This window comes from Phyllostomus hastatus, unplaced genomic scaffold, assembly GCF_019186645.2.
Source record: "Phyllostomus hastatus isolate PE091 unplaced genomic scaffold, TTU_PhHast_1.1 phas_scaffold_317, whole genome shotgun sequence".
Classification (NCBI taxonomy): domain Eukaryota; kingdom Metazoa; phylum Chordata; class Mammalia; order Chiroptera; family Phyllostomidae; genus Phyllostomus; species Phyllostomus hastatus.
Window position 1 is genome coordinate 5,811,869 of NW_025334023.1, and position 25,379 is coordinate 5,837,247.

The window sequence follows — 25,379 nt, forward strand, 5'->3', positions numbered from 1 at the left end:
TCAAAACCTCCCAAAGGAACTGCTTTGTTTGTAGACTTCAATTTGAAGTAGATACTAAGGGCAAGAATAGACCAGTTAAAATTCACCTGAAAATCCTTTCCCCTTCTTCAAATGTGCTAAAATACCACTGTCAGCCTAATAGCTCTTCATGTATGTTATGTATAGATGCATTTGTTTCAAAATGATATTTCATATATTTAAGTAAGTGGCCAGAAGACGTTACACTATCGGCAAAGTTTACAGTCTACCTGGGCCTTAAAAAAGACCACACTCACTTCACTAATAACTCTCCATGATAGTATATTAGAGGCCACCTCATCACCACTGCATAAAGCTGTCTTAAAAAAATTTGTTGCTAGCACAATCTGGTTGTCAAAGCTTCATTATACATTTTACTATACAGATGCTTTTCAGATGATTTTTTTTTAAAAAACAAGATACTCCACTATAACAAACTTAGGTTGGTTTTTTTTAACCAATGGTACTTTCTCGGTCTCTTCTTTATCAAGTGTGGTTATCTCCAATAGTAAACAAGTTGATTTCATGAATGCTGTTACTAAATGACTTATGTATGATGTTATCTACAATTATCAAACTGCAACAATACAGACTTGAACTTTTAAAGTCTGTTAATCATCATCTATGCCACAAATGTTTAAATATAATATATATTTAATATGAAAAAGCTAAAGCACAAGTGCTTTCTCCCACCCCTAATTCTGTTTTGGGCCCTTGCAGATTCGGAATGCATTCTTATCCACCCTTTTTCACAAAGTCAGGACAGCTCAGGAAATATAAAGTCAAAAATATACAAATCTTTGTTGTTGTTATTATAATAAGATTTCTTTTCCATGAATGAAATTACCAAGGACCATGAACTTGGAAAAAGAAAGTGAAAAGGAATTTACAGCAATTATTTATCTTGAAAGTTCAAAACTGGTCACTTCACAGAAAGACTTTAGGGTTTGTTGAACTTTTTCTTCTAAAAAGTCGTTCTGTAGTGGAGTTTTCTAAGAAAAATAAAACCGCTTTTAATAACTGGCCCGCTGGTGTGAGAGCTACCGTGGAATAAATTAGCACAAAAATGGAAAAAAGTCTTATAACTGTTCACTGTTACAGACATAATCAACAAGGTCAGTCACTCTCAAAAGCTCATCTTCCTCCTCTTCTGGTGCCCCTGCCTCCTGCCCACCACTTGTCCCATTGGGGGCCAGGCTTGCACTGGCTGTGCTGTTGTCCTTAGGGGTCTGAGGCTTCTCAGCTGATTTGCCAATCAAGTTCTCAATGGCTTTACCAGGACTCTGTCCATTGGTGGAAGGTAAGTCCACTAAGCTATAGTCCAATGGGCTCCCCACCTTGCCTACATTTTCAAAGTCCTCTTCCTCATCACTGTCTATCCGATAGGGCTTCTTGGTGCTCTCTTGCTCTGAGGGCAGGACCCTGGGCTGGCTGTCTCGGGCAGGCTGACCCGCGTCTCCATGAACATTGTCACAACTCTCCTCTTCGTCAGTCTCGATCCGATGTAGCCGCTTCCGGGATGGTTTGCCTTCCTTTTCCTCCTCATCTGCTTCTGAATACTCATCTGTGCTTCGACCCCGTTTTCGAACTGACCGCTTTGAGTCTTTAGTTAGCTCCTCATCTTCAGAGTTCTTGGACATATAGCTCTCTAAAATAAACAGCACATTTAACCATAAACAAATTTAAGTAATTCTCCTTTTCCTCCCCACATTCACCACATGTCTGCTTTCAGCCTTGCCTATATACAAATACTTCCCTTCAATAATTGGCTTGATTTTTTTCTCCCATAGTCTCATTAACAATGCCCATTATGATTCATGATGTGCCTATGATTTTAGAAAGAGCAGAATGAAATTTCTTGGAGAAATCTTGACTAATGCTGGACATCTGAAACACTGAGCTCTCATCCCATGTTATTATATATCCTTGCTAGTCCTTAAATGTTCTCTTCTTTGTCTATACTTACAACTAGGTGATCTCGCCTAGTCTCTCATGACGTGGCATAACATCTATATGCTGGTAATTCTCACATTTGTTTTAGGTAACCCCTAAATTCCAGACTCATGTATCAAGCTGCTTACTCAAGATCTATGCTTGGATTGCTAAACAGATACCTCAAACCTAATGTGTTACTGGAGCTCCTAAACCCCCACCTCAAACTTGTGCTGTTCTGGTTTCCACCATCTCAGTTACTGGCAACTCTATTCTTCAGCTCTCTCAGTCATCCCTGACTCTCTTCTTTCTCCCATCTAACCCAACATAAATCGTTTGGGTCTACCTTCAAAGTACATCTACGATTTGACTTTTTCATCCCTTTACTGCTACTGTCCTGGTCTGTCTTACCTGGCATCATCTCTCACCTGACCTATTTCAACGGCCTCCCACCTGATCTCCTAGATTCTGACCTTGCTCCCTTCAACTTGTGCATAACACAGCTACATACGCAAAAGCATAAGTCAGATCATATCACTCCTTTGCTCAAAACCCTCCAATTACTTCTCATCTCACACGGAATAAAATCCAAAGTCTGTATACAATGGCCTACTATGCTACCCAATATGGTAGCCAGTAATCACATGTGGCTATTTTGAATTTAAATTCATTAAAATTAGATAAAAACTAAAAATTCCACTCATCGGTTACACTAGCCACCTTTCAAGTGCAATAGTCATACAATACTAGTGGCTACTAGTTTGAACAACACAGATATAGAACATTTCCATCACTGCAAAAAGCTCAACTGGGCAGCACCAGCACTCATTAGGGGTCGGGAAAATATTTTTGTAAAGGGCAGTCTCTATTAGAACTACTCAACTTTGTGGGAAAGCAGTACAGACTATATGTAAAAACAGACAGTGCTAGTTCCACGTAACCGATTTACAAAATCTTTATTTACACAAACAAATGGGCTGTGGTTTGCTGGCTATTTCTCTATATGATCTGGCACCTGGCAATCTCCCCGCTTCATCTCACACTTTTCTTCCCCTCACTCTTTCTCCTCCGATTTGGCCTCCCTTCTATTCTCCGAACATGCCAGGTACAAACCTGCCTCAAGACCTTCGTGTTGTGGCTTTATCTGCCTGTATTACTCTTTTAGATAACTGCGTAACATACTGAACCACACTGCTTTCAGGTCTTTACTCAAATGTCTTCTTAGTGAGTATTCCGGCAGTATCCAATCTGAGATTCCAACTACTCTCCCAACCCAACGTTCTCCCCCTTTTTTCCTACACCATTTATCCCCACCTAATATATCATACATTCTACTTATTTGTTTATTGTCTCTTTCCCAAGAGTTATATGAGGGAATTGCATGTTTGTGGCTCTTTTCTCCACTTTTCGATTCCCAGTGCCTAGAAAAGTGAATAGTTCAATAAGTATTTGTTTTTAATAGTTGAATTAATGAATTTATGTTTGTTTTTAGTGACACACAAAGATAACACACACTCAAACAGATGTTCCCCTTCCTTCTCTGGCTGTCCCTATCCAACCCCCTCCCCCATGGCATAGACTCAAATTTAATCGACAAGGATCTATGCAAGCAAATCTTCAAAACAGATTAACAATGGAGAATTAAATATACAAAAAAAAAAAGGTGAAATCAGAATCATTTAAAATGAACTTGGGAAGAGTTCTGGAGTAACAACAAAGACTAAACAGATACCACAAATTCATATTTTCTGAGCTTTTCCTGAACTTCTACTAAGGAAGGAAGCTATAGCTATTAAGAAATGAAACACCTGCTTACTCTCAAGGTGAAAAGACACAGTTATAACTGTTCAGCTTTTCATGTAATCAAATTTGAAAGGAAATTATTTCAAAATGAGGGCTATAGGTAGTATGGGAGCAGAAAAATCTTGCTCAGGTTACAATTTTCTGAGGCTTTTCTAGTTTCAATGAAAAATTTAATTATTACAATGGAGACCTTAAAAATTTACATTTATAAAATGTCATTTACTTGAATTACAAATAGTGATCAAGCAATAAAATAATGGGTTTTGTCTCAGAAATATTAGTGGTTATACTGCATTTCTTAGAAATGGTATAAAATCACAATCCTCTCACTTTATTAACTTCTATTTCTGCCTTGTCCAACCTTTGGTAAATTGGAAATCTGTTCCTTACCTTCACTCTCTGAGCTGGAAAGCCTGCGCTTGTGAACCCGTCGGATTTCTTTACCACGTCGTAAACTCTTCTGCGAGCCGTCACTCTCTGAATCTTCTTTGTAATTAATCTGTCTTTTCTGGTTCCTCCTTGACCGCCTTCGCCGAGTTTCTACATAATCGTCACTCAAGTCATCACTAAAATCACTTTCTATCAGAAAAAAGGAGCGAAAAGAAGTCACGTGCAAAATTTAAGTCCATTAATAGAAATGTTAAGGAAGTGTAAAGCCACTAAGCAGAGCTCATTCATAACAATTTTTAAGCAAATAATAATTTAAGTCCCTTATTTTCTTCTTAATAATCAGTAAATCTTTGGGGCTTTTATGCCAAACTTCACAAATGCGTCTTATCACAGTCAACCCTCAAGATGAAAAGATGTTTCATAAAAGCCTTCATCTCCCTCAGCTGCGCAGCTGCCACCACTGCTCTTCCCGCCTCACAGTAACCTGCTAACCCTGTACATGAGGCCGCACAGCTACCATCTCCAGTCCACAATGGACCACAGAGGTTCAGCTCTCTAACCAGAGAAAAAGTGAGGAGCCCGTTTCAAAGAAGTACAAAATTGGAGTTATATTTTTGGCTTTTTCCATGAGGAATTAAAATCTGCTAAATACACAGGGCTAGTTAAAGCCTCAAAGCATCGCGAAATAGCACTGTTTGGTCAGTCACCTCTGATCAATAAACCAGAGTCAGACTATGGCACCGTGTCAACAGTTTTTAGGATTGCTAACAACTGCACTAAATTATCACATCCACCCTGGTTCTCTAATGGACTTCAAACATTTCAAAATGGCTAGCTAACAGTTTAAAGAGGTTCCCATTATCCAAATCTGGGACAAACTGAGCCTAAATAGTAATGGTAACATGTTATATCCACTGACTAAAATAAGAATCCACAAGTACATTTTGATATAAAGAAAATAAACATATAAGGGAGAAGGAAAAACACTTCCTCACAGAATAACAAATAATAAACATAAAAGGATAATGAAATTAGAAATTATCAACAAATGTTAAAATAGTGGGTGAGCCTTGGCTGGGTGGCTCAGTTGCTTGGAGGGTCGTCCTGTACCCTGAAAGGTGGTGGTGAGCTTGGTCCCCGGTCAGGGTGTGTATGGGAGGCGGCCGATGGATGTTTCTCCCTTTCCTCTGACCCACCCATCTCTCTCTCCCCCTTCCTCCCTCCTTCTCTCTTTAAAATCAAACATATCCTTGGGTGAGGAATTAAAAAACAAACAAACAAACAAACAAAAAAAACAACCTATTGGGTAAAACATCTGTTAAGGAACAGGAGATTTATAGTATCTCAAATTATCTTCCTACAATTTACTTATTACAGAGGAAAAAAATAAGAGTCCTGGAGGATATACATTAGCTCTGTAATATTCCTGCCAAAATGTATAATCTGAACCTAAACAAAGAAACAGAAAACCCAAATTGAGAGGCATTTATAAAATAACTAATGTGTATTCTTCAAAAATGTCAAGGACAATAAAGACAAAGTTTGAAGAATATTCCAGATTAAAGGATACTTAAGAGACCTAAATGAGTAAAGTATGTATTCTTGGACTGGATCCTGGACTAAGGAAAAATACTGAAATAAAGGACAGTATTGAGATACCTAATGAAACCTGAATGTATACTATTATAAACAGTATTACACCAATTTAAATTTTGATAACTGGAATGTTGTTATATAAGAAAATGTTCTGTTCATAAGAAATAATCACTGATAAAAGGGTATGATGTTTCCATTTACCAAAAAAGTTTGGAAAAAAAGGTTAACAAAATAAAAGCTCCACAAGCCTGGCAAGAGTCAAAGATGCAATACTCTTATCTGTGCCACTTCCTCAGTAAGATGAGCGCTACCTGGCTGCCAATTCCACAGAGCACTAACATGTGTTCTTTTGGCCACTGTCCCTCCACTTATCGTTAACAGGGATAAGCATAAGCCATTAATAGATGCTAATTAATAAAAATTAATGAATCACCGGTTGTGATCTAAACATTAGATAATTGATGATGCTTCTCTCCAATAGCTAGACATCTGAGAAAAATATTCTCCACTTACAACAATTACTCCCAAGAAACACTCTGAAGTCAAGTCTAGGCATGAAAACACTTGGCACTAAAAAGACTATCACAATCCTAAGATGAATGTAGTATGAAGTTAACCTATCCATCTGTATGTATTTTCTTAGAATGTATTTTATGTGAAAATTTTAGTTACTGCTGAATCATAACAGAATTCAGTTTTATCAGAAGGTTTATGTTACAACTGAATGGAATTTTAAGAACTCTTAGCTCCAGAAATCACAAGAGTCTATTAAGTTGGTGTGATGTAAATACAAATTATTTTTACCAGAGTCTCTACTATTCTCCTCAGACTCTTCCTCTTCATCATCATCAGAATACTTTTTCTTTGGGGTTTTTCTGCGCAAACGCCTGCTTTGCCTCATTGGCCGGGAGGGATGTCGCCTCAGTCTTCGGCTACAGAAGTCAGCGTCGCTGTCGTCATTAGATGGTGGGTCTTCTTCACTTTCATCTGGGTTTTCGTCAGATACAACAAACTCATCTTGAGAGCTGTCCAAGAGAAACCAGATGAATTATGATGGTACGCTTAAAACTGTGAAGCCATTTTGGAAAGTTCTGAGTTTAAGTTCTAACAAGTCCAGTAAATCATTAAATAATGTTTAAGGTAGTATCTGAATAATGGTATCAACTTTCCTAATATGAAGAAATTATTTGTTACCTATCCTTTTCTTAGGAAGCGTTATGAAGATGAATTGATGCTGATTTTGTATATAAATTGCTTTCGCCTCTTGAGATGCCCCCCATGTACCTTAAATTCACATGTCCAAAGGCAAACTCAGTATTTCCTAACTTACATCTCGCTTCTGTTCCCTGGCCTGGTATTTGATACTATCACCCATCCAGAAACTCAAACCAGCAATCTGGTATTTATCCTAATTTCCCCCTCTTCATTTCTCACATCTAATCATTTACTAATTCCTCGAGTCCACCCCTTAAAGTTAGTATCTAAAGTCATCTCCCACCTGAACTATCCGCACCTGAACTATAGCAATGCTCCAAGTAGTCTCTCATCTCTAGATCATTTCCCTTCAGTATATCCTCCAAATAAATACCAGGATGAAGCTTTCAGAAGAGCAAACCTCATTATTATTCTAGTGTTTAAAACCCTTCAATGGGTTTTCATCACCTTCAGGCCAGAGTACAAATTCCTATTAAGCATGACGAACAAAAGACCCCATCATCTCTGTCCTTTTTATGTCTCGGTTACACCTCCTGCAGGGCACTCTACTTCTTTCCCACGTTTTGCTGTATTAGGAGTTTCCTAACTATTACACGGTGGTTTATGCCTTAGACGTATGTGAATTCTCAGCAACTTCTTTCCTCATCCTGCTTCTAATTCCAAACTCGTCAATCCAGCCAATTAATTATTCATCTTCAAATTTCATCAGGCTTTATTTCCACTCTGACCTCCCTGGATTAATCTGACTCTCTTCTGTACCCTAACTATGCCTTAACTGTATTTTAGCAGCAATCACATGAAGTGACTTTTTTGTGGTATAAAAGTTTGTTTCTTCCACTGACAATCTGAGGACAACTCTGGATTACTGTTTCAATATCTACTCCACAGGGAAGACTTTCCTGATACTCCACAATAAATCACTTACCTCAGCCCGAACCTCTGAGGGTCACCAAAGAGTAGTATCTAATAACTTGTACTTGCCTATTTCTTATATTTGACTGGCAACCTTTCGTGGATATGATGGCAGAAGGTGGCACAGAGGTACATAACAAATGAATACTCAATTGCAGCTAATGCATTTTGAATATTAAACAAACAACCATAAAACTACTTTGTTTTAACCTAAAAAGAACCAAGATAAGCATTCTGAAATCTGCTTTAAATATCCTGAAAATAAGATACTGTCTAAGTGCATGAAAAACAAAAGCCCCATCAGAGTACAGCCAGCTTCTCTGCTGGCACTGTGGAAGCCTGTATCTAGGGACTGGTCTACATGCAGACCACATACCCATCACTGATCTTGAATTCATCCTCACTCTCTTCTTCATCCAGGTTGCTGTCACTGTCCAGGTCATTTAATCGCCGGCGTTTCTTCCGGCGAGCAGCTGCAGCCCTCTGGGGTCGTTTATTTTCTTTTCTTTCTTCATCCAGAATAGTAGAGATGTCTTTCCCACGGTGACCCGTGATGGTAGAGATATCTTTTCCTCGACCAACTCCTGAATTCAGGGATGGAGGGTTAAGAGGAAGAGAGGGAATAAGAAAGAGACACAACTATATGTTTACTAAAAGCTTCCCTTCAATGTCTGCAGACTGTTCTTTCTTTTTTAATTTTTAAAAAAGATTTTATTTATCTCTTTTCAGACAAAGGGGAAGGGAGGGAGAAAGAGAGAAAGAGAAACATTAATATGTGGCTGCCTCTCACACGCCCCCACTGGGGACCTGGCCCACAACCCAGGCATGTGTGCTGACTGAGAATCACACCAGCGACCTTTTGGTTTGCAGGCCGGACTGAGATCTACGGAGCCACACCAGCCAGGGCCAGGCTGTTTCCTATTCGTGCTTAGCAGCTCTTCATTTGATTTTCTTCCTACAAGCATGCACTTTTCTCAGGACTGCAGCTGATAGAGCTCTTATCAAGAGAGTTTTGGCATTCATTTGTCCTACTAAATAAAGTTCACCTTGTATAGAAGATTTTTTTTTACATTTTGATGTAATTCATATGCCATAATATTCACCCTTTTTAAGTGTATTAATTCAGGGTATTTTAGTATAGTCACAAAATTCTGCAACAATCACCACTAATTCCAAAACAGTTTCATCACCCCAAAAAGAAACCTCACACCTATTAGCAGTCACTCAAGAAATCTCTTCTTCAAAGTTGTCTTTTGGACATAGCTTTAGAAAGAGGCCAATCCATTTTTTGAAACACAAACAAACAACTATGTTTGCAGGACTGAAAAAGTGAGAATTCAGCAGCAAAGATACAAGAAAGGCACACATCTCTGGAAAAGCTAGTGACCTCTTCAGCTCCACTGCAAACGGCCTACTTAACTATGAATGCTTCCCAGAGTTTTCATAATATCTACAAGGAAACCACAGTGCTCCACCAGAGTACTGGTAATTTGTAGAGCTCTTAACTTACTTCAAATTATTCTCTATTAATGTCATGTATTAAAAATATGAAAACTAATTGTTAAAAGGTTAATTTAAAGAAATCATGTAGAGTCTATTATCCATAACTTCTTATACTCTGTAGTAGTACTGATCCAAAAATAGAAAAATAGCCAAGTTTCACTGGGTTTTCCATTTGGAAGCAGAAGTAAAATTTTCATGTGCTGAGGAACATTTCCATTTTACATCAGATCATAAAACCAAACTCTTTAAAAATAATTAGTAAGATCCAAGTCTACACACTGACACCATCCACAGATTATTTTGAATCTCAGACTGTTAACATCAGCAGTGATCATGACAGACAATGGGGAGAAAACACCCCGCTGCTCTAATCAGGGCATTTGCGTTATTTTATGGACCGAAGTTATATGAAAAAGAGAAGGATAAACACATACCTCCTCCATCAGCCTCTTTGATATCATCTTCTATAGCTTCATCAATTGCTTCATCAAACTCATCAAATCTAAAATACAGACAACAATCACATGACAGCCTATCCTGGCACATGGATCAGGAGTGTTGCCTCCAGAGTGAAAACCGCCAGCATGTGAAACTGCTCTCTCCCACTCTGGGGCAGCGTGACTTGGACTACGTCCCCTCGCTCATATTAGCCTCCATTTTTTTTGTAAAATTGCACCTAATAAATAAACAGTTTTTCATTTGCAAAGATCATCTATACCAGACATCAGTAAATATTTTTGTAGAAAGCTAGAGAGTAAATCTGCCAGGCACTGCAGACTATACAGTCACTGCTGTAACTATCCGAGGCAGCCACTGCAGTGCGAAAGTAGTCACAGACAATACAAGTGAATGAACGTAGCTGTGTTCTAAGACAACTTCACTAAGGAAACAGGTTTGAATTTCATGTTATTTTCATAGACTTTTCTTCTTTTGGTTCTTTTTTCAACCTTGTACAAATCTGAAAACCACTCACAAGTCACGGGTTATACTAAAATTGGCAGTGATTCGATTTGGCCCACAGGCCATAGTCGGCCATTCCCTAGTTATACAAATCACATGGCAAAGTAAGATAACAAAACTGGTGTCCCAGAAATAATACTAAGTATAAAGGTTATGTTATTATTACTAAAATTCACACATAGATGGTAAGAATTTTAGAACTAAGTAAACATACTTTATCTCACAAGGGCTGTTCCCCTCAACTTAAAGGATCAAAACTAGATGATTTCTCAGACTTCATCATTTACAAAATTCCTTTCACTTTAGAACTGAGGCAGCCACAAAGATAAAGTGACTTGCCTAAAATGATGGTAAATATAGTAATTATTAGCCACATGTCGCTCTTTATATTTAGTTAATTAAAATAAAAAGTTCAATACCTCACTATGCTATTTCAAGTGCTGAACATATGGCCAGTGACTACCACACTGCATAGCAAAGAAACAGAACATTTCCAAAACAACAATACATTCTGCTGTGCAGCAGTGGATTAAAGCCATACAGTGGATTAACAACAGGATTAAGACTGAAAGCCAAATATTTTGCCTTTTGAATTTAGAAACATTACACCTATGGATTTCTTCCCTAGGAAAACACATATATAGCAACACAAATATAAAATTTTATGTATAGTGTCAGAGGATTTGCAAATTTCAGGTTAAAAACTGTCTTACAATGTAACTTTTTCTGGCTGTGTAGTGTCTTATAGTGTATCATAGTTTATTTTAAATAGTTTACTTCCATTTTTTAAAAAATTATACACAATGCTATAAAAACCATTCTTGTAGCTGTGCCTTAACTTTCCCTTAAGATAAATTCTGAGAAAATCTGTGCATTCATTCACCAGGCTAGAAAAACTGGTAACAGGCAAAACCAGATGCACAATTAATAGGAAACAATATTTCTCCCAAGGACATGCTACAGCTGTGATGTGGCATAAAAACCTATTTCTTTGTGTGATTACTACTTTCTTACTCACTAAGAAACTTTGTTTTCTATCAGAGACCATCAGAACCTCCAGATATATGAAATATCATTAAGAATGAAACATCCCACTCCTGCCTGAAAGATATATGTCACTTTTAACACACAAAAAAGCAGCCTTTTTTGACATCTGACATCTCAGATGCAGAGCTTTGGATAAAGGATTGGACACAACACCCCACACATCTACTTTCATTGTGAGGACATGGGACCCTGTGTGCACTATCCAGCAGTTCAGCCCTTATTATATGAAATGTTAAAAGGACTTATCTAAGAAAAAGAAGATAAAAAACATGTATAGTAAAATGACAGGAAACTCACAATTATTAACAACCACACCTAAAACAAAAACAAACTAAGCAAACAACTAGAACAGGAACAGGACCACAGAAATGGAGATCACATAGAGGGTTACCAACAGGGTAACGGGATGAGGAGAGAGGGGGAAAGGTACAGAGAATAAGTACCACAGATGGTAGGTAGAAAATAGACAGGGGGAGGGCAAGAATAGTATGGGCAATGTAGAAGCTAAAGAACTTATGACACATGGATATGAACCTGAACTAAAGTGGGGGGGAATGTGGGGTGGAGGGGAATGAAGGGGGAGAAATAGGACAACTGTAATAGCATAATCAATAAAAGGCCCAAATGGAAAAACAGATCAAAGCTCCCCCCCAAAAATATAACTAAGCGATGAAGAGATAGCCAACCTATCAGATGCACAGTTCAAAACACTGGTAATCAGGATGCTCACAGAATTAATTGGTTGAGTATGGTCGCAAAATAGAGGAAAAAGTGAAGGCTATGAAAAGTGAAACAAAGGAAAATGAACAGGGAACCAACAGTGATGGGAAGGAAACCAGGACGCAAAGCAACAGTTTAGACCAGCAGGAAGAAATAAACATTCAACTCAACTAGAACAGAATGGAGAAACAGTAATTCAAAAACAGTAAAGACACACTTAAGAACCTCCAGGATAACTTCCAGGAAGTCCAGAAAGCCCAGAGTCCCAAAGTAGTTGGACCCAAGGAGGAACACACCAAGGTACATCATTAAGTACATTACCCAAGATTAAAAATAAGGAGAGAATCTTAGAGGCAGCAAGAGAAAAGGAGACAGTTACCTACAAAGGAATTCCCATGAGACTATCATCTGATTTCTCAAAAGAAACCTTACAGGCAAAAAGGGGCTAGGAAGAAGTATTCAAAGTCATGAAAAGCAAGGACCTACATCCAAGATTACTCTATCCAGCCAAGCTATCATTTAGAATGGGAGGGCAAATAAAATGCTTCTCAGATAAAGTCAAGTTAAAGGAGTTCATCACACCACACCCCTTTTTATATGAAACGTTAAAAGGACTTATCTAAGAAGAAGAAGGAGATCAAAACTATTAACAGTAAAATTACAACAGACTCACAACTATCAACAACCGAACCTAAAACAAAAATGAACTAAGTAAAAAACTATAACAGGAACAGAATCACAGAAATGGAGACCACATGGAGGGTCATCAGCAGGGGAAGGGGGAATAGGAGAAAAGGTACAGGGAATAAGTAGCATAAATGGTAGGTACAAAATAGACAGGGGGAGGTAAGAAGAGTATAGGAAATGTAGAAGCCAAAGAATGTATGAGTATGACACATGGACATGAACTAAGAGGGGGGAGGAATGTGGGTGGGAGAGGGTATGCAGGGTGGAGGGGAATAAGGGGGAGGAATGCGGTAACTGTAATAGCATAATCAATAAAATATATTTAAAAGAAAAATTAAAACTAAAAGGAAAGAAAGTGAAAAGACAAAAAACAAAACAAAAACACATGAAAAGCCAAGTGTCGACAAGGATGTGGAGAACCTGGAAACCCTGTATACTGTTGGTGGGAATGCAGGATGGTACAGCTGCCATGGAAAACAGCATGGAAATTCCTCAAAAAACAAAAACAAAAAGACACCCCGCCCCCCCCAAAAACCCAAACCAAACAAAAAAACCCTATCATATGATCCTGTAATCCCACTTCTGGGTATGTAGTCAAGAGGAAATGCTAATAAAACAAATCTGTTTCTTAAAAAAAAAAAAAAAAAATTTTTATTTATTTATTTTTAGAGAGAGGGGAAGGGAGGGAGAAAGAGGAGAGAAACATCAATGTGTGGCTGCCTCTTGCATGTCCCCTACTGGGGTCCTGGCCTGCAACCCAGGCATGTGCCCTGACTGGGAATCAAACCAGTGACTTTAAGTTCTTAGGATGTCACTCAAACCACCGAGCCACAATAACCAGGGCCAAATCTGTTTCTCTTAACAACCACAATTACATCAGGATTGACAGGCAATACAATTCTGATATAATGCTTGTTCTGAAAATGTAAATTTGTTCCAATGTGACTGATATATTACAAAATAATTCAAATATAACATGTGATTCATCCTTGCTTGTGAGTAATTTCATTTGTGAGATACACTAGGTTAACATAGAAATCGGTACCTCACTGCAGAGGAACACACCGAACACCCACCCTAGACATCTATCAGTTACCTCACCTCATCATGAGCCTTAAGAACTACAGCCACCTGCATCTGGTGTTCTGGTCGATTTCAAATAACGGTTATCTGCCACCACCCATAATTTACAAACAGTAACTCTCCTCACTTCTATAGACAAACTTCAAGGCTTTTTTTCCCCAAGAACAAAAAAATGTCACATATAGTGTTTATATGATTTCTTAACCATTTAACATGTGTCAAATGATACTATGATTTTTATTAGATTCCTATCATCTTCTTTTTAAATATGTCACCAATGAAGTTTTTTAGTATGTGGTCATATTTACCATAATCCCTATGGTTTTTATTGTGTGATTTTGCACAGCATGGTTATTTTTGGGAATGTATGTATTCTTATAACAGGACCGACTTTACACTCACATGTTTTATCAGTAGGCTTTGACTTCATCAGTTATAATTATCTTATGGAACTTCTAATTTTTCAAAATTTTTTAAAGAACAAGATGGACCCTGCTCCAATAGATTAAGGATTTCCTTCTTACTGGTCCTACTGCATTTTATAAAGTTTTAATAATAACAATAGCAGCAAACTATACATGGAGAGCTCTGCCATGGCCACTGATGAAAATTTATAAATAAGCAAGTTCAAAGTTCTTTATTTTAACAAATAAAGAACTAACATTTTATTCATTGACTTTGTTATTCAAGTTAAAAGACTGTTTTGGTGTTGTCTATGTAAACCACAGTTCAAAAAAATGTTTTTTTTTTTCTTTTAAAGAGTTTATTTCTAGAAAGATGGGAAGGGAGGGAGAGAGAAGGAGAGAAACATCAATGTGTGAGACAAACATTGATTAGCTGCCTCTCTCATGTCCCCATCCAAGGGACCTGGCCTGCAACCCAGGCACGTGCCCTGACCAGCAATTGAACCAGAAACCTTTCAGTTTGCAGGCCGATACTCAATCCACTGAGCCACACCAACCAGAGCCAATAAAAGGTCTTAAATAAGGGAGGTTTAGTGGAAGAATACTAGACTAGTCAACAATCAGAAGATAAGGTTTTGGTCTAGGTTTAGCTACTAAAAGCATGACTGTGGAAAAATACCTGTCTCTCTGTCCCACCCTTTCCCCCTCCCTCCCTCTCTGGTGGAAGACTGTAAACCAGATTATAGTTTTTGATTCTTTCAATAGGCATTTATGGAAGACTTACTATTTGTCAGTACTATGTTCACTGTAAAAAACAAGGATGTATAAAGCAGATATGGTCCTTACTTTCAAGCTACAAGTCTAGTAGAAGAAGTTTTAATCAAATAATTAAAATTAAAATTATAACAATCATTACAATTATGCTAAATGCTTTCAAGGAGAACTGGTTGCCAAGAGAGCACATAATAGAGGGAGTTGATCAAGAGAATGTCAACAGAGAGAAAATGGGAATTCTAGGCAGAATAGACAGTGTATGCAAAGGGGCTGAAAGAAGACAATGTTGCTGTGCTGAGTAAGGAAAACGTGGAAAGGCGAAGCACAGAGCAGAGTATGCAGTGTTTCACGTGTCTTGTTAAAGACATCGATCCTTATCCCAAGTGCTACAGAAATCTGACGAAGTATATTATCCAGTAAAGAATGATGTGAGCAAATTTGTATTTGGAAAAGATCATTCATGCTTGTTGCTCTCAAATTCTGGTTCTAAAGATAGGAGGTAAGAAATATATATACAACCACTAATGATCACTGTGATGAAAAAGCATGTAATTCTGTATTCTGTATTAATTTAAAGAACATATTATACTATTTCATTGTAACTATTTCCACGTACTTCATACCTGTAACTTATACATTTCCGTGTTCTTGTTGATCTTCTTTCAAGCAAGTTTGCTTTGGATTTTTTTGAATCTTTCTTCTTTTCTTCATGATCTTCAGAAAAATCTGGCTCCTGGTTTTAAAATATGATAATTAATATGTGTTATTACTCAGGACAGAAAATAGCTCCTTGGAATTAATAGTTTCTATTGTCCTTCTAGGCAGCACATGTGAAAGGTATGAAAAAGATGACCCCCCCAACTGCATAAACATGGCAACACATAAAAATGGATAGATTAAAAAATATTGATGATCCAAACAAACACTTCTATATTAAAATTGTTAGTTTTTATAATGACCTCTTTTAAAAACAATCATGATGAAGTTTTTCCATCAATAAATCTTTTCAACAAATAATTAAATTTAGCACATAAGCTATTCAGTACAGCCCTTTCCAATCCACCATCTGCAGTGGAGTCGTCGGCAAGATGCAGATTTTCGTGAAAACCCTTACAGAGGAGACCATCACTCTTGAGGCTGAACCCTCCAATACAACAGAAAATGTAAAGGCCAAGATCCAGGAAAAGGAAGGAATTCCTCCTGATCAGCAAAGACTGATCTTTGCTGGCAAGCAATGGAAGACAGGTGTACTTTGTCTAACTACAATATTCAAAAGGAGTCCACTCTTCATCTTGTGTTGAGACTTCATGTGGTGCTAAGAAAAGGAAGAAGTCCTACACCACTCCCAAGAAGAATAAGCATAAGAGAATGAAGGTTAAACTGGCTGTCCTGAAATACTACTAAGTGGTGAGAATGGCAAAATCAGTTGCCTTTGTCGGGAGTGCCCTTCAGATGAATGGTGCTGGAGTTTCTATGGCCAGCACTTTGACAGACATTACTGTGCAAATGTTGTCTGACCTGTTGCTTCAACAAACCAGAAGACAAATAACTGTATATGGGCTAATAAAAGACATGAAGTAAAAAAAAAAAGATATTCAATAGATAAGCTGAAGAAATGAAATAATGGATTTAGAAGAGGGCATGATGCTGAAGAAAAATAACTCACCAAGACAAGCATGTGATTTAATTAAACCTGAATGAAATTGTATATGGAACTAAGAAAATTTCTTCATTTCAAATAAAAACTATTATTACATGTACTTCCACTCATGAGATATTTCTTAATTATACATTAGGCTAATAACTGAAAAACAATGAAATCCCTTCAAAAGCAACAAACTGTATGAACACCAATTAAAGGTTCTGATAACCACAAAACAATAGAATAAAACATCAGATCTCCCTGAACCATTTATTTTGACACTTAGCATTAACAGCAGATAAAGAAGCTAGAAAAAATTTATCCAATTTAGTATTAGAATTAAACCTCACCAAACTCCATAGGGGTGAGCTGTAAATTTGGTTTGGATATAGTATTACATTTTGGAGCTACCTGCATGTACATAATTTTAATCATGAGGGATTATGGGTGACTTCTTTAAGGTCCTAAATTTTTAATTTTCATAAAATAGGTATACTATTTAAAACTACTCACATTATATAAAGTAGAATAAATTTTAGAACAATTATGGCAATCTCATCTTTTTACTATAAACCAGAAACTTACTTGTGGAGGAATGATGTTTTCAATACTGATACCCACATACACCAAGCGTTCTTTCCTTTAAAAAATGAAAAACAAGCACACAGACAAAATGAGATTTGCTAAAAATAAAACTTATGAAAAGAATACAACAAAGAGAATTCTAACATTACGATTTCATGGTAATAGCAGAGGCTATGTTATCTGTAAAACTTATAGTACTGGTATCTGTGGGAGGCACAAAACTTCCTAAAGGATGAAAATTCTAGCTTTTAGAAGTGACTTATATGGAAGGAACAAGGTGGGAGGCTCAGCAGAAAAGGGGAAGGGGACTCAGAAGTACAAACTTACAGTTATGGAGCAAGTCAGGGGATGTGCAGCACAGGGAATAGAGTCAATAATATAATAATAATTATGTATGCTGACTGATGGTTATCACATTTATTTTAGACACTGTAGTGATCACTTTGTAAGGTATATAAATGTTGAATCACTATCTTGTACGCCTGAAACTAATATAATATTGTATGTCAACTATAGTTAAAAGCAAGTATTTTTGAAAAAGTGAAATAAAACCTGTAACTGAAATAGACAATGAAACTTCATGAAGAGTCATGCTGTAACTCACTAATAAAGTGATTAGAAGAACAGCCAACTGTGACTGAATAAAGTAGATCTTTGTCATGCCGGAAGTTTTTAGTAATACTACAAGGGTGTATACACAGCTATAATCTCATGATAGTAATTATCACTGTAGAAAATAACTCTATATAACAGAACCACATCAAGGTCCCAGGGAATGACATCAAGACCATTCACTCCGTGATGACAGTGAAGACAAAAAGCAATGTAGCCACATGAACCTGTGCTCTAGGACGCTATCCTAACTGGCCCAAAAATACTGATTGGCCTAAGGATATCTTCATGTGGATTTAGAAGACTAACGACAACCTCACAGTTTCATTTCAAAGAAACAAAAGTTTTGTTGATTTTGATTCAATAAATTTTACATAACAAATTTCTATATACAGCTGGTGCTTTTTCCTTCATTTCTTCCCAAGTTAATTTGATTCACCAAGGACAGCTGAGCTCTTACATGCATGCCAGTGTACAGTGAACTGAATAGAAATATGAAAGGCAAAAACAGTACTAGCTGAAATTCATAGGGAAGCCTTCAAGGATAAGTCAGGATTGAGCTCTCTATTGTTAAATGTGTTTGACATGTCTGTGCTTACACTAACCAAGTTTATTGTGATACCAGTTTCCTTCTTTACACCTCAAAATTTCTACTTCCATGTGACCATTATTTCTCTCCTTAACTCAATGGAAAGAAAGTCATATTCATATTAGGTTATATTTTTTCAGGCTTGGAAATCCAAAGGTAAGATACGTTCTTGCCTTCAACAATATTAACAGCTGACTGTTGTCCATCATGAACAAGTACAATGGAAACATGAAAAAGAGATTCTGAAAAAGAGCTGAGAAATCTAAGGAGGCTTTATAAACTTGAGTGGAACCTTGGAGGCAGGTATGATTTCTCATCACAGCCTTCCCTTGCTTAGTAATCTTACGGAAAGATACATCTTCCAGCACTCCATTTCAATGCCTGCTCAATGGTCACATGGGGCTCAGACTTGAGCATTACCTATAAATTTCCTGCTAAAATTTACATTTCAGGGATCCTATTCTCTGGCTTCTACTGGCTCACTTTCCAGCTCACTCTGGTACACTGATTTCAACAACTCCCTGACTCCAGGAGGCCCTCTGTCCATTAAGCCTACCCTCTTTTCACTGTCCATCACTCCCTTCGTGTCCTTGCTTTCCCCCTTACCTGGCTTAGACTCCATGGTCCATCATTATAAATACTCCTTTGTATACACTTTCAATTCCTTGTCTTTCTCTCCTTCCCTCTGTTATATTACCTGGAAAATTCCAACCCTGATTAAATCCAACTCTCTATTAGCAAAGCACTAGTAATAGTACTCTGGAAGTATAGAACTATTTGAATTCCCAAATAATTTCTGGCCCCAAGTTCTGAAAGGGACACTTACAAATCAGTTCAATGGACTTCTGAACCATCCAATTTCACAGAGCATCACAGCTCCATCTCTGTAGATAGTTGCTGCTAGTCACTAATTACTCACTGACACATCCTTTTCCACTGAACTGCATAGAGCCCTTTAGGGTAGAGACCACACCATATACTTCATGTTGATTATATTGCCTGGTACAAAGGAGGTGCTTGACAAGTGTTGGATAAATGTTGTATAAAGGCATGAATAGGGGAAAGATGCTCTTGTTCTATGATATAGAGAGTAAGCAAGACTCTCAGATGCTAGGATGAGTGCTACAGAAATTAGTTTTTAAAAAGATAGTTTTAAAAGTATAAATAAAAATGCTCACTTTCAAAAACAGATGAAGCCACCTGGAATTTAATAGTTAATATTATTTACTTTAGAATCATATATATTTTGATATGTACAGCTCCTAAGATTCATATATATATATAAGCATCATAGGAGCTATAAATAATGAAAGCTTTGTTAACCAGATTACTGGGGAGAATTAACAAACAGCAACAATGCAGTTAACTGGCCTTTGTGCCAGGTTGGTCTCTCTATATAACTATGACTTTGCTCTGCTTTCTGTGATCAATTTCATAGGGTTTAGTGTGTGATCTAAAGCCACAATTACATTTGTCCTCATAAAGAATGACATTTCAGTAAAGATGATTACCAAGAGTAAAAGAGAAAGCAAATGAACTAGTGAATAGGAGACCAACAGTTCAAACAAATGCTGTGGCACATTTAACATAATTTCTAAAATTAAAAGTATTTCTTAATTGTAGCAGCATGGCCACATCTAAGAGGTACAGCATCATACGCCTCCAAAGAATAAGCAGATATAATTGGAGTAGTAAACAAATTCCTAGTGGTTCATATCCTTGCCTTTTTTTTTCTATTGTTTATTTTTTTCACTTTTAACTTGGTGGTTTATCCAGGTTCCACATTCTTGCTTGACCCACTTCTGTCTCCTCTTTACTTCTCAAAGGCACTGCAGGAAGCAGGCAGGATAAGGAAAAAGACAAAATATAAATTCAGACACGCCAAGTCTTAGAATCTGACTTTGGCAGAGTCACCAGGCCACACTGAACTGTTCGGGCACTGTTCTAAATCACTTTAAGCAACATAAACAGTTCCATCATCCTGTCAGTCATCTTTCCCCTCCAGCATAATTACAAGGTCTTCTCATTTGCATATCAGTTCTTAAAACAACTTATGCAACTGTGTGCAACTCCAAGTTTAAATGAAAATTTTGATAAATGCAAGTAACTGATGTTAATTTACATAGTCTCCAACAGTTAACTTTAAGAGAAAGAGTCTGAGGTTCTTTGCTGCATCTGTTTTTAAAAATTAAATTTATTAAGGTGACATTGGTTAATAAGATCAAACAGTTTTCAAGTGCTTTCAAGTGCACATTTCTATGATACATGATCTATATGTTGCATTGTACAACATCCTTGCCTTCTGGAGGGAATACATTTTCTTCCAAGCTCTTAAAGAGTAAGACTATTAGCTATCAGCATTGCTGAGTTACATCAGCTTCAGAACATGAGAGAACTGCTCATCTCTCAGGACAGTCAGATTTCTGCAAGACTAAGGCACAGGGACAATCTGATTTTCAATTATGATTTAATCTGAAGCACCTGTAGGTAGATCTTTTCCAGTGTGAAAAATAAAAAACAGGAGCAACTCTGCACATCACAACAGGCCTAATAATTTTATACAGGACAATTACACAGTTTCTAAATACAAGGGTATTTAGACAATGGATTTTTAAAAAACTAAGCACTTTCATCTCCTATTCAATTTTAGAGATTAACTTTGCCTTTAAATTAAGTACCATCCATTATATAAAGCAAAACTGGGTAGTTAAGAAACAAAACAGGATTTGGAGGCTGAACCCATTTTTAAGATTCTCCTTTGCATAAAGTGGTAAGATTGTGGAATGACCCAACAAGCTAAACTTGGTGAGGGAAAACTATGTGATAGCCGGTAAAGGTCAAGTAGCAGCAAATGAAGATAATAAAGCCAATAAGAGAACATTGCTTAGATTATTTCACACTTTGTACAAATGAGCACCAAGTCCTGATTAATATCTAAAACTTTTCTTTATCACCTCCACTTTATTATCACAACTGCCCTATTACAGGCCTCACTGGCTCTTGTAGACGCTACTACAAAAGCCTCAACTCTAATTCCTTCTTCTTACTGTGACCAGGGTATTTTTCCTGAAATAAATATCTGATTATGGCCCTGGCTGGTGTGGCTCAGTGGACTGAGCACTGGCCTGCAAACCAAAGAGTTGCTGGTTTGATTCCCAGTCAGGGCACATGACTGGGTTGCAGGCCAGGTCCCCAGTTGGGGGCGTGTGGGAGGTAACCACACCTGGATATTTCTCTCCCTGTCTTTCTCCCTCCCTCCCCCTATCTAAAAATAAATAAAATCTTTAAATTTTTTTTAAAAAATCTGATTATACATATCCCTCCTTTGATGACTTCCCCACCACCTATACAAAATAATCTAAATTCCATAACAAGGTATGCAAAGCTGTTCACAATTTGGCCTCAATCTGCTTTTAGAGATTCATTCTGCCACTCTTCCACTCTCACTTTTACACTGTCTTTGCTCACATTTGTGCTCTTTGCCTAAAATGTCTTTTCTCTGCATGCCCACCTATATAACCCCAAGTTAGCTTCCAAGGACATCCCTGATAAAAGCCCAATCTCTAGAACTCAAATTGCTTTCACAGTTCTTATACTGCTTTGAACAGACCTCAACTTGTCCACTTAATTGTATCACTGCTTCCTACATCTATATTCTGATAGAGGGTGACCTCCAAGTAGGCGGGAGCTTCGTCGTACTCATCTTTTCTCTTCGGTTTGGTACACAATGTATGTTTCACAACAGATTAGTCAAAGAAGTACAAATAAATACAAATATAAACATGCTGCCTTGATTCTAAGACTCCTTTCAAAGATTAGGCTCAGCTCCAATTTTATCTCCTCCAAGATGCCTTCTCAACTGCTTTAGACCATGCTGCAGTGGCATACTGAAGAAGGAGGCTTCGTTTATAGTCAGTGGGACACAGTTCAGCATTTAAATGCACTCTATCTTACTTGTGTGATTTCTGCCAACCCAAAGATATGACATGGGCAACTAAATTGTACATTAGTTCTTAAAGTTTTCTTGTCCTCACTCCATACTTAGGTATATATCCCCCACAATACTTGGGCCAATATTTATTCAGAGAAGGTTCTAATAAGTATTTTAGATCAGGGGTTGGCAAACCTTTCCTGTAAAAGGACAGATAATAAATTAGGATTGGTGGCTCATAAGGTCCCTAGTGTAATTACTAAACACTGCTGCTGTGTGACAAAAGAAGCCACAGACAGTATATAATAAGTAAGTGTGGCAGTTTTCCAATAAAACTTTAAGGACAATGAAATCTGAATATATAACTTTCATATGTCATGAAATATGATTGTTTTGATCTTTTTCCAATCATTTAAAAACAATAAAAACATCCTTGAGCAGCGAGCAGTACAAAAACGAGAGGCAGGCCAGATTTGGCCCACAGGTCATAGTTTGCCGATCCCCGCTTTAGACATACACATTAATCTATACTCTAAGTCAGCTCTGCCATCTGATTCCCAAGTAAAATATTAGCACACATATCACAATACCTGCGTTCAGCACGCTCCTTCTTCTTTAAGGCAACATCTAAATCTTGCAATTGTTCCTCTAATTTCTCACACAGTAGTTTCTGAAACAGCCAAAAGATAAATACTATTTTAACACCTTTCCACAATCATTACTTGTATAATATTAGCATATGGATACTATGCTATGAGCTGATAAGGGGCCATGCCGTGAGTGAACACTGAAATATTCCTTGTATTTAATTAAATAAAGTGTTGCCTCAACTTCCATTGAATTGAAAATGAGCATAGTATCTTTAAAGTAATGCACATATTAGAGAAACTTAGAACCCTGTCAGGAAACACATCCCATGCCTATCTTGTTGGCAGAAATCAATGTTTAAAATAGCATTTGATTCAAAATGTATGCATGACAGTGATTACAATTTTTAAAAATCCCAAGGCATTTTTAAGAGGGCTATATGTACAATGAAGTATAATAGTGTGAATCGCTAGTTTTAAAAAAGAGAAAGAAAAAAAATTAAAAAACCATGCCACCTGGTTACTGGGTCAAAATAGAGCTGAAGAATTAACTGATAATGCTATGCTAAGCCACAGAAGTTCACTTCACTGAGAAATGCAATAAAGCCCATCATTTTTTAAACCAAAAAAAAAAAAAAATTTTTTTTTTACAAAAATTAAGTCTTCTGAGAATTGCTTTGGAAAAAAATTAAGGGAAGACTTAAGTGATAATAAAGGGTAACCTTTTCAACAGTCTCTCATTTCACAGAAATTTAAACAAGAGGTAGACCACATTTACAGATAGTTTTAAAGATTTAAAATGGTTAGTAGCTGCCAAGAAGTATTACTAATTTGAATATAAAACCAAAGATGGGGCAGACAGAGGTGTACTGGGTCCTACATGTTGGCAAGGCGGGCAGAACCACTCTCCATCAGGGATGATCATCAGCGGGGGACGAAGGCAGGCTGTGTGGTACCCGCTGTCACAGGAGTCACACAGAAGAATCTGAAAGAAACCAGATATTAGTTATCAACCTAGCTCTGTGATTAAAATTCAGTGACTTGAGTTAAAATATTTTAAGACATTTCAGTATTTCTTGGTATAATACTAAGAAATATATGCTTTACTTGCATAAAGTATAATTTAAAAAGCTATGATAATTAGAGATCTAATATGCCATTTATGAAACACTAAAAAAAGTTAAACTACAAAATTAAATGAAAAATTGCAAATCCTTTCCAAAGTAATTACAATCCTTTTCTAGTGTGCCATGAGGGCTTTACCAAAATATTTTTTTTATAACAGAGTTTTACAGCTCAAGTATCACAAACTATCCTACCACACATAGGATTTTAAAAATACAAATAATTTCACTTTTAATAGCAATTCAATTACCAATCTGTAACAATCATTCATGGTTCCTTTTATCATGTAAATTCAAATATGGCAGGAACTGCGGTCAGAGGGGAAAGGAACTGCCTTGGCTGGTGTGGCTCAGTGGATTGAGTGCTGGCCTGCGAACCAAAGGATCACTGGTTCTGTACCCAGTCAGAGTACATGCCTGGGTTGTAGGCCAGGCCAGGTCCCCAGTAGGGGGTGATCAAGAGGCAACCACACATTGATGTTTCTCTCCCTCTCTTTCTCCCACCCTTCCCCTCTGTCTAAAAATAAATGAATCTTTAAAAAAAAAAAAAGGGAGGGGGGGGGAGGGAACTGTACTTAGGGCCATCATGTTCAAATACAAAGTTGATATTTCTTGTTATTTGATTTAAGATGACAAAGTCTCTAGAACTTAAAATGGTGTATTCAGGAATGTTTGACTTTAAAAAAAACATTTTATTTTTAAAATATTTTAGATTTACAGAACAGTTGCAAAGATAGTACAGAGTTCCCATAAACTCTTTACTCATCTGCCACTAATGTTAATATCTTACATAACTATGGTACATTCACCAAAAATAAGAAATTAACACCTGTACAATATTATTAACTCAACAGACTTTATTCAGATTTCACCAGCTTTTTCACTAATCTTTTTCTGATTTCAGGATCCAATCCATACATTTAATGTCTCCTTATGCTCCTCTAACCTGTAACATTTTCCATGACTGACTGTTTTGAAAAGTACTAGTCAGAGATTATGTAGACTGCTCCTCAACTTGGGTTCATCTGATGCCTTCTCTTAATTAGAACGAGGTCATGGATTTTACAGGAGAATCCCATAAAGGTAAAGTGCCCTGCTCACTATGCCGTATCTGGGGTACATGACATCAATATGACTTATTACTGGTGAAATTAACCTTGATAACTTGGTTGCAGTAGTGTCTTTCGATTTTTACCACTTTAAAGTTACTAATTTTCACATTCCATACTCTATTTTCATTAGAGGTGGTAAATGCAGCCCACACT

The 25,379-nt window shown here is 37.1% G+C and overlaps 1 protein-coding gene and 1 pseudogene across 3 annotated transcripts in view; one reads left to right on the forward strand and one right to left on the reverse strand.

Moving 5' to 3' along the window:
* Window positions 1-654: 654 nt before the first annotated feature.
* Window positions 655-25,379, reverse strand: part of RSF1 (remodeling and spacing factor 1) — a 113,635-nt gene continuing 88,910 nt past the window's right edge. For all 3 annotated transcript variants that reach the window (XM_045817778.1, XM_045817777.1, XM_045817779.1), the window contains 9 exons: window positions 23,871-23,975; window positions 22,994-23,073; window positions 17,272-17,326; window positions 15,668-15,777; window positions 9,804-9,871; window positions 8,243-8,450; window positions 6,544-6,764; window positions 4,144-4,332; window positions 655-1,666 (listed from right to left, as the gene is read on the reverse strand). In XM_045817778.1, coding sequence (XP_045673734.1) covers window positions 1,098-1,666; window positions 4,144-4,332; window positions 6,544-6,764; window positions 8,243-8,450; window positions 9,804-9,871; window positions 15,668-15,777; window positions 17,272-17,326; window positions 22,994-23,073; window positions 23,871-23,975 — 1,605 coding nt within the window. In that variant the 3' untranslated portion in view covers window positions 655-1,097. The remainder of the gene's footprint in view (window positions 1,667-4,143; window positions 4,333-6,543; window positions 6,765-8,242; window positions 8,451-9,803; window positions 9,872-15,667; window positions 15,778-17,271; window positions 17,327-22,993; window positions 23,074-23,870; window positions 23,976-25,379) is intronic.
* Window positions 16,133-16,593, forward strand: LOC123805288 (annotated as a pseudogene).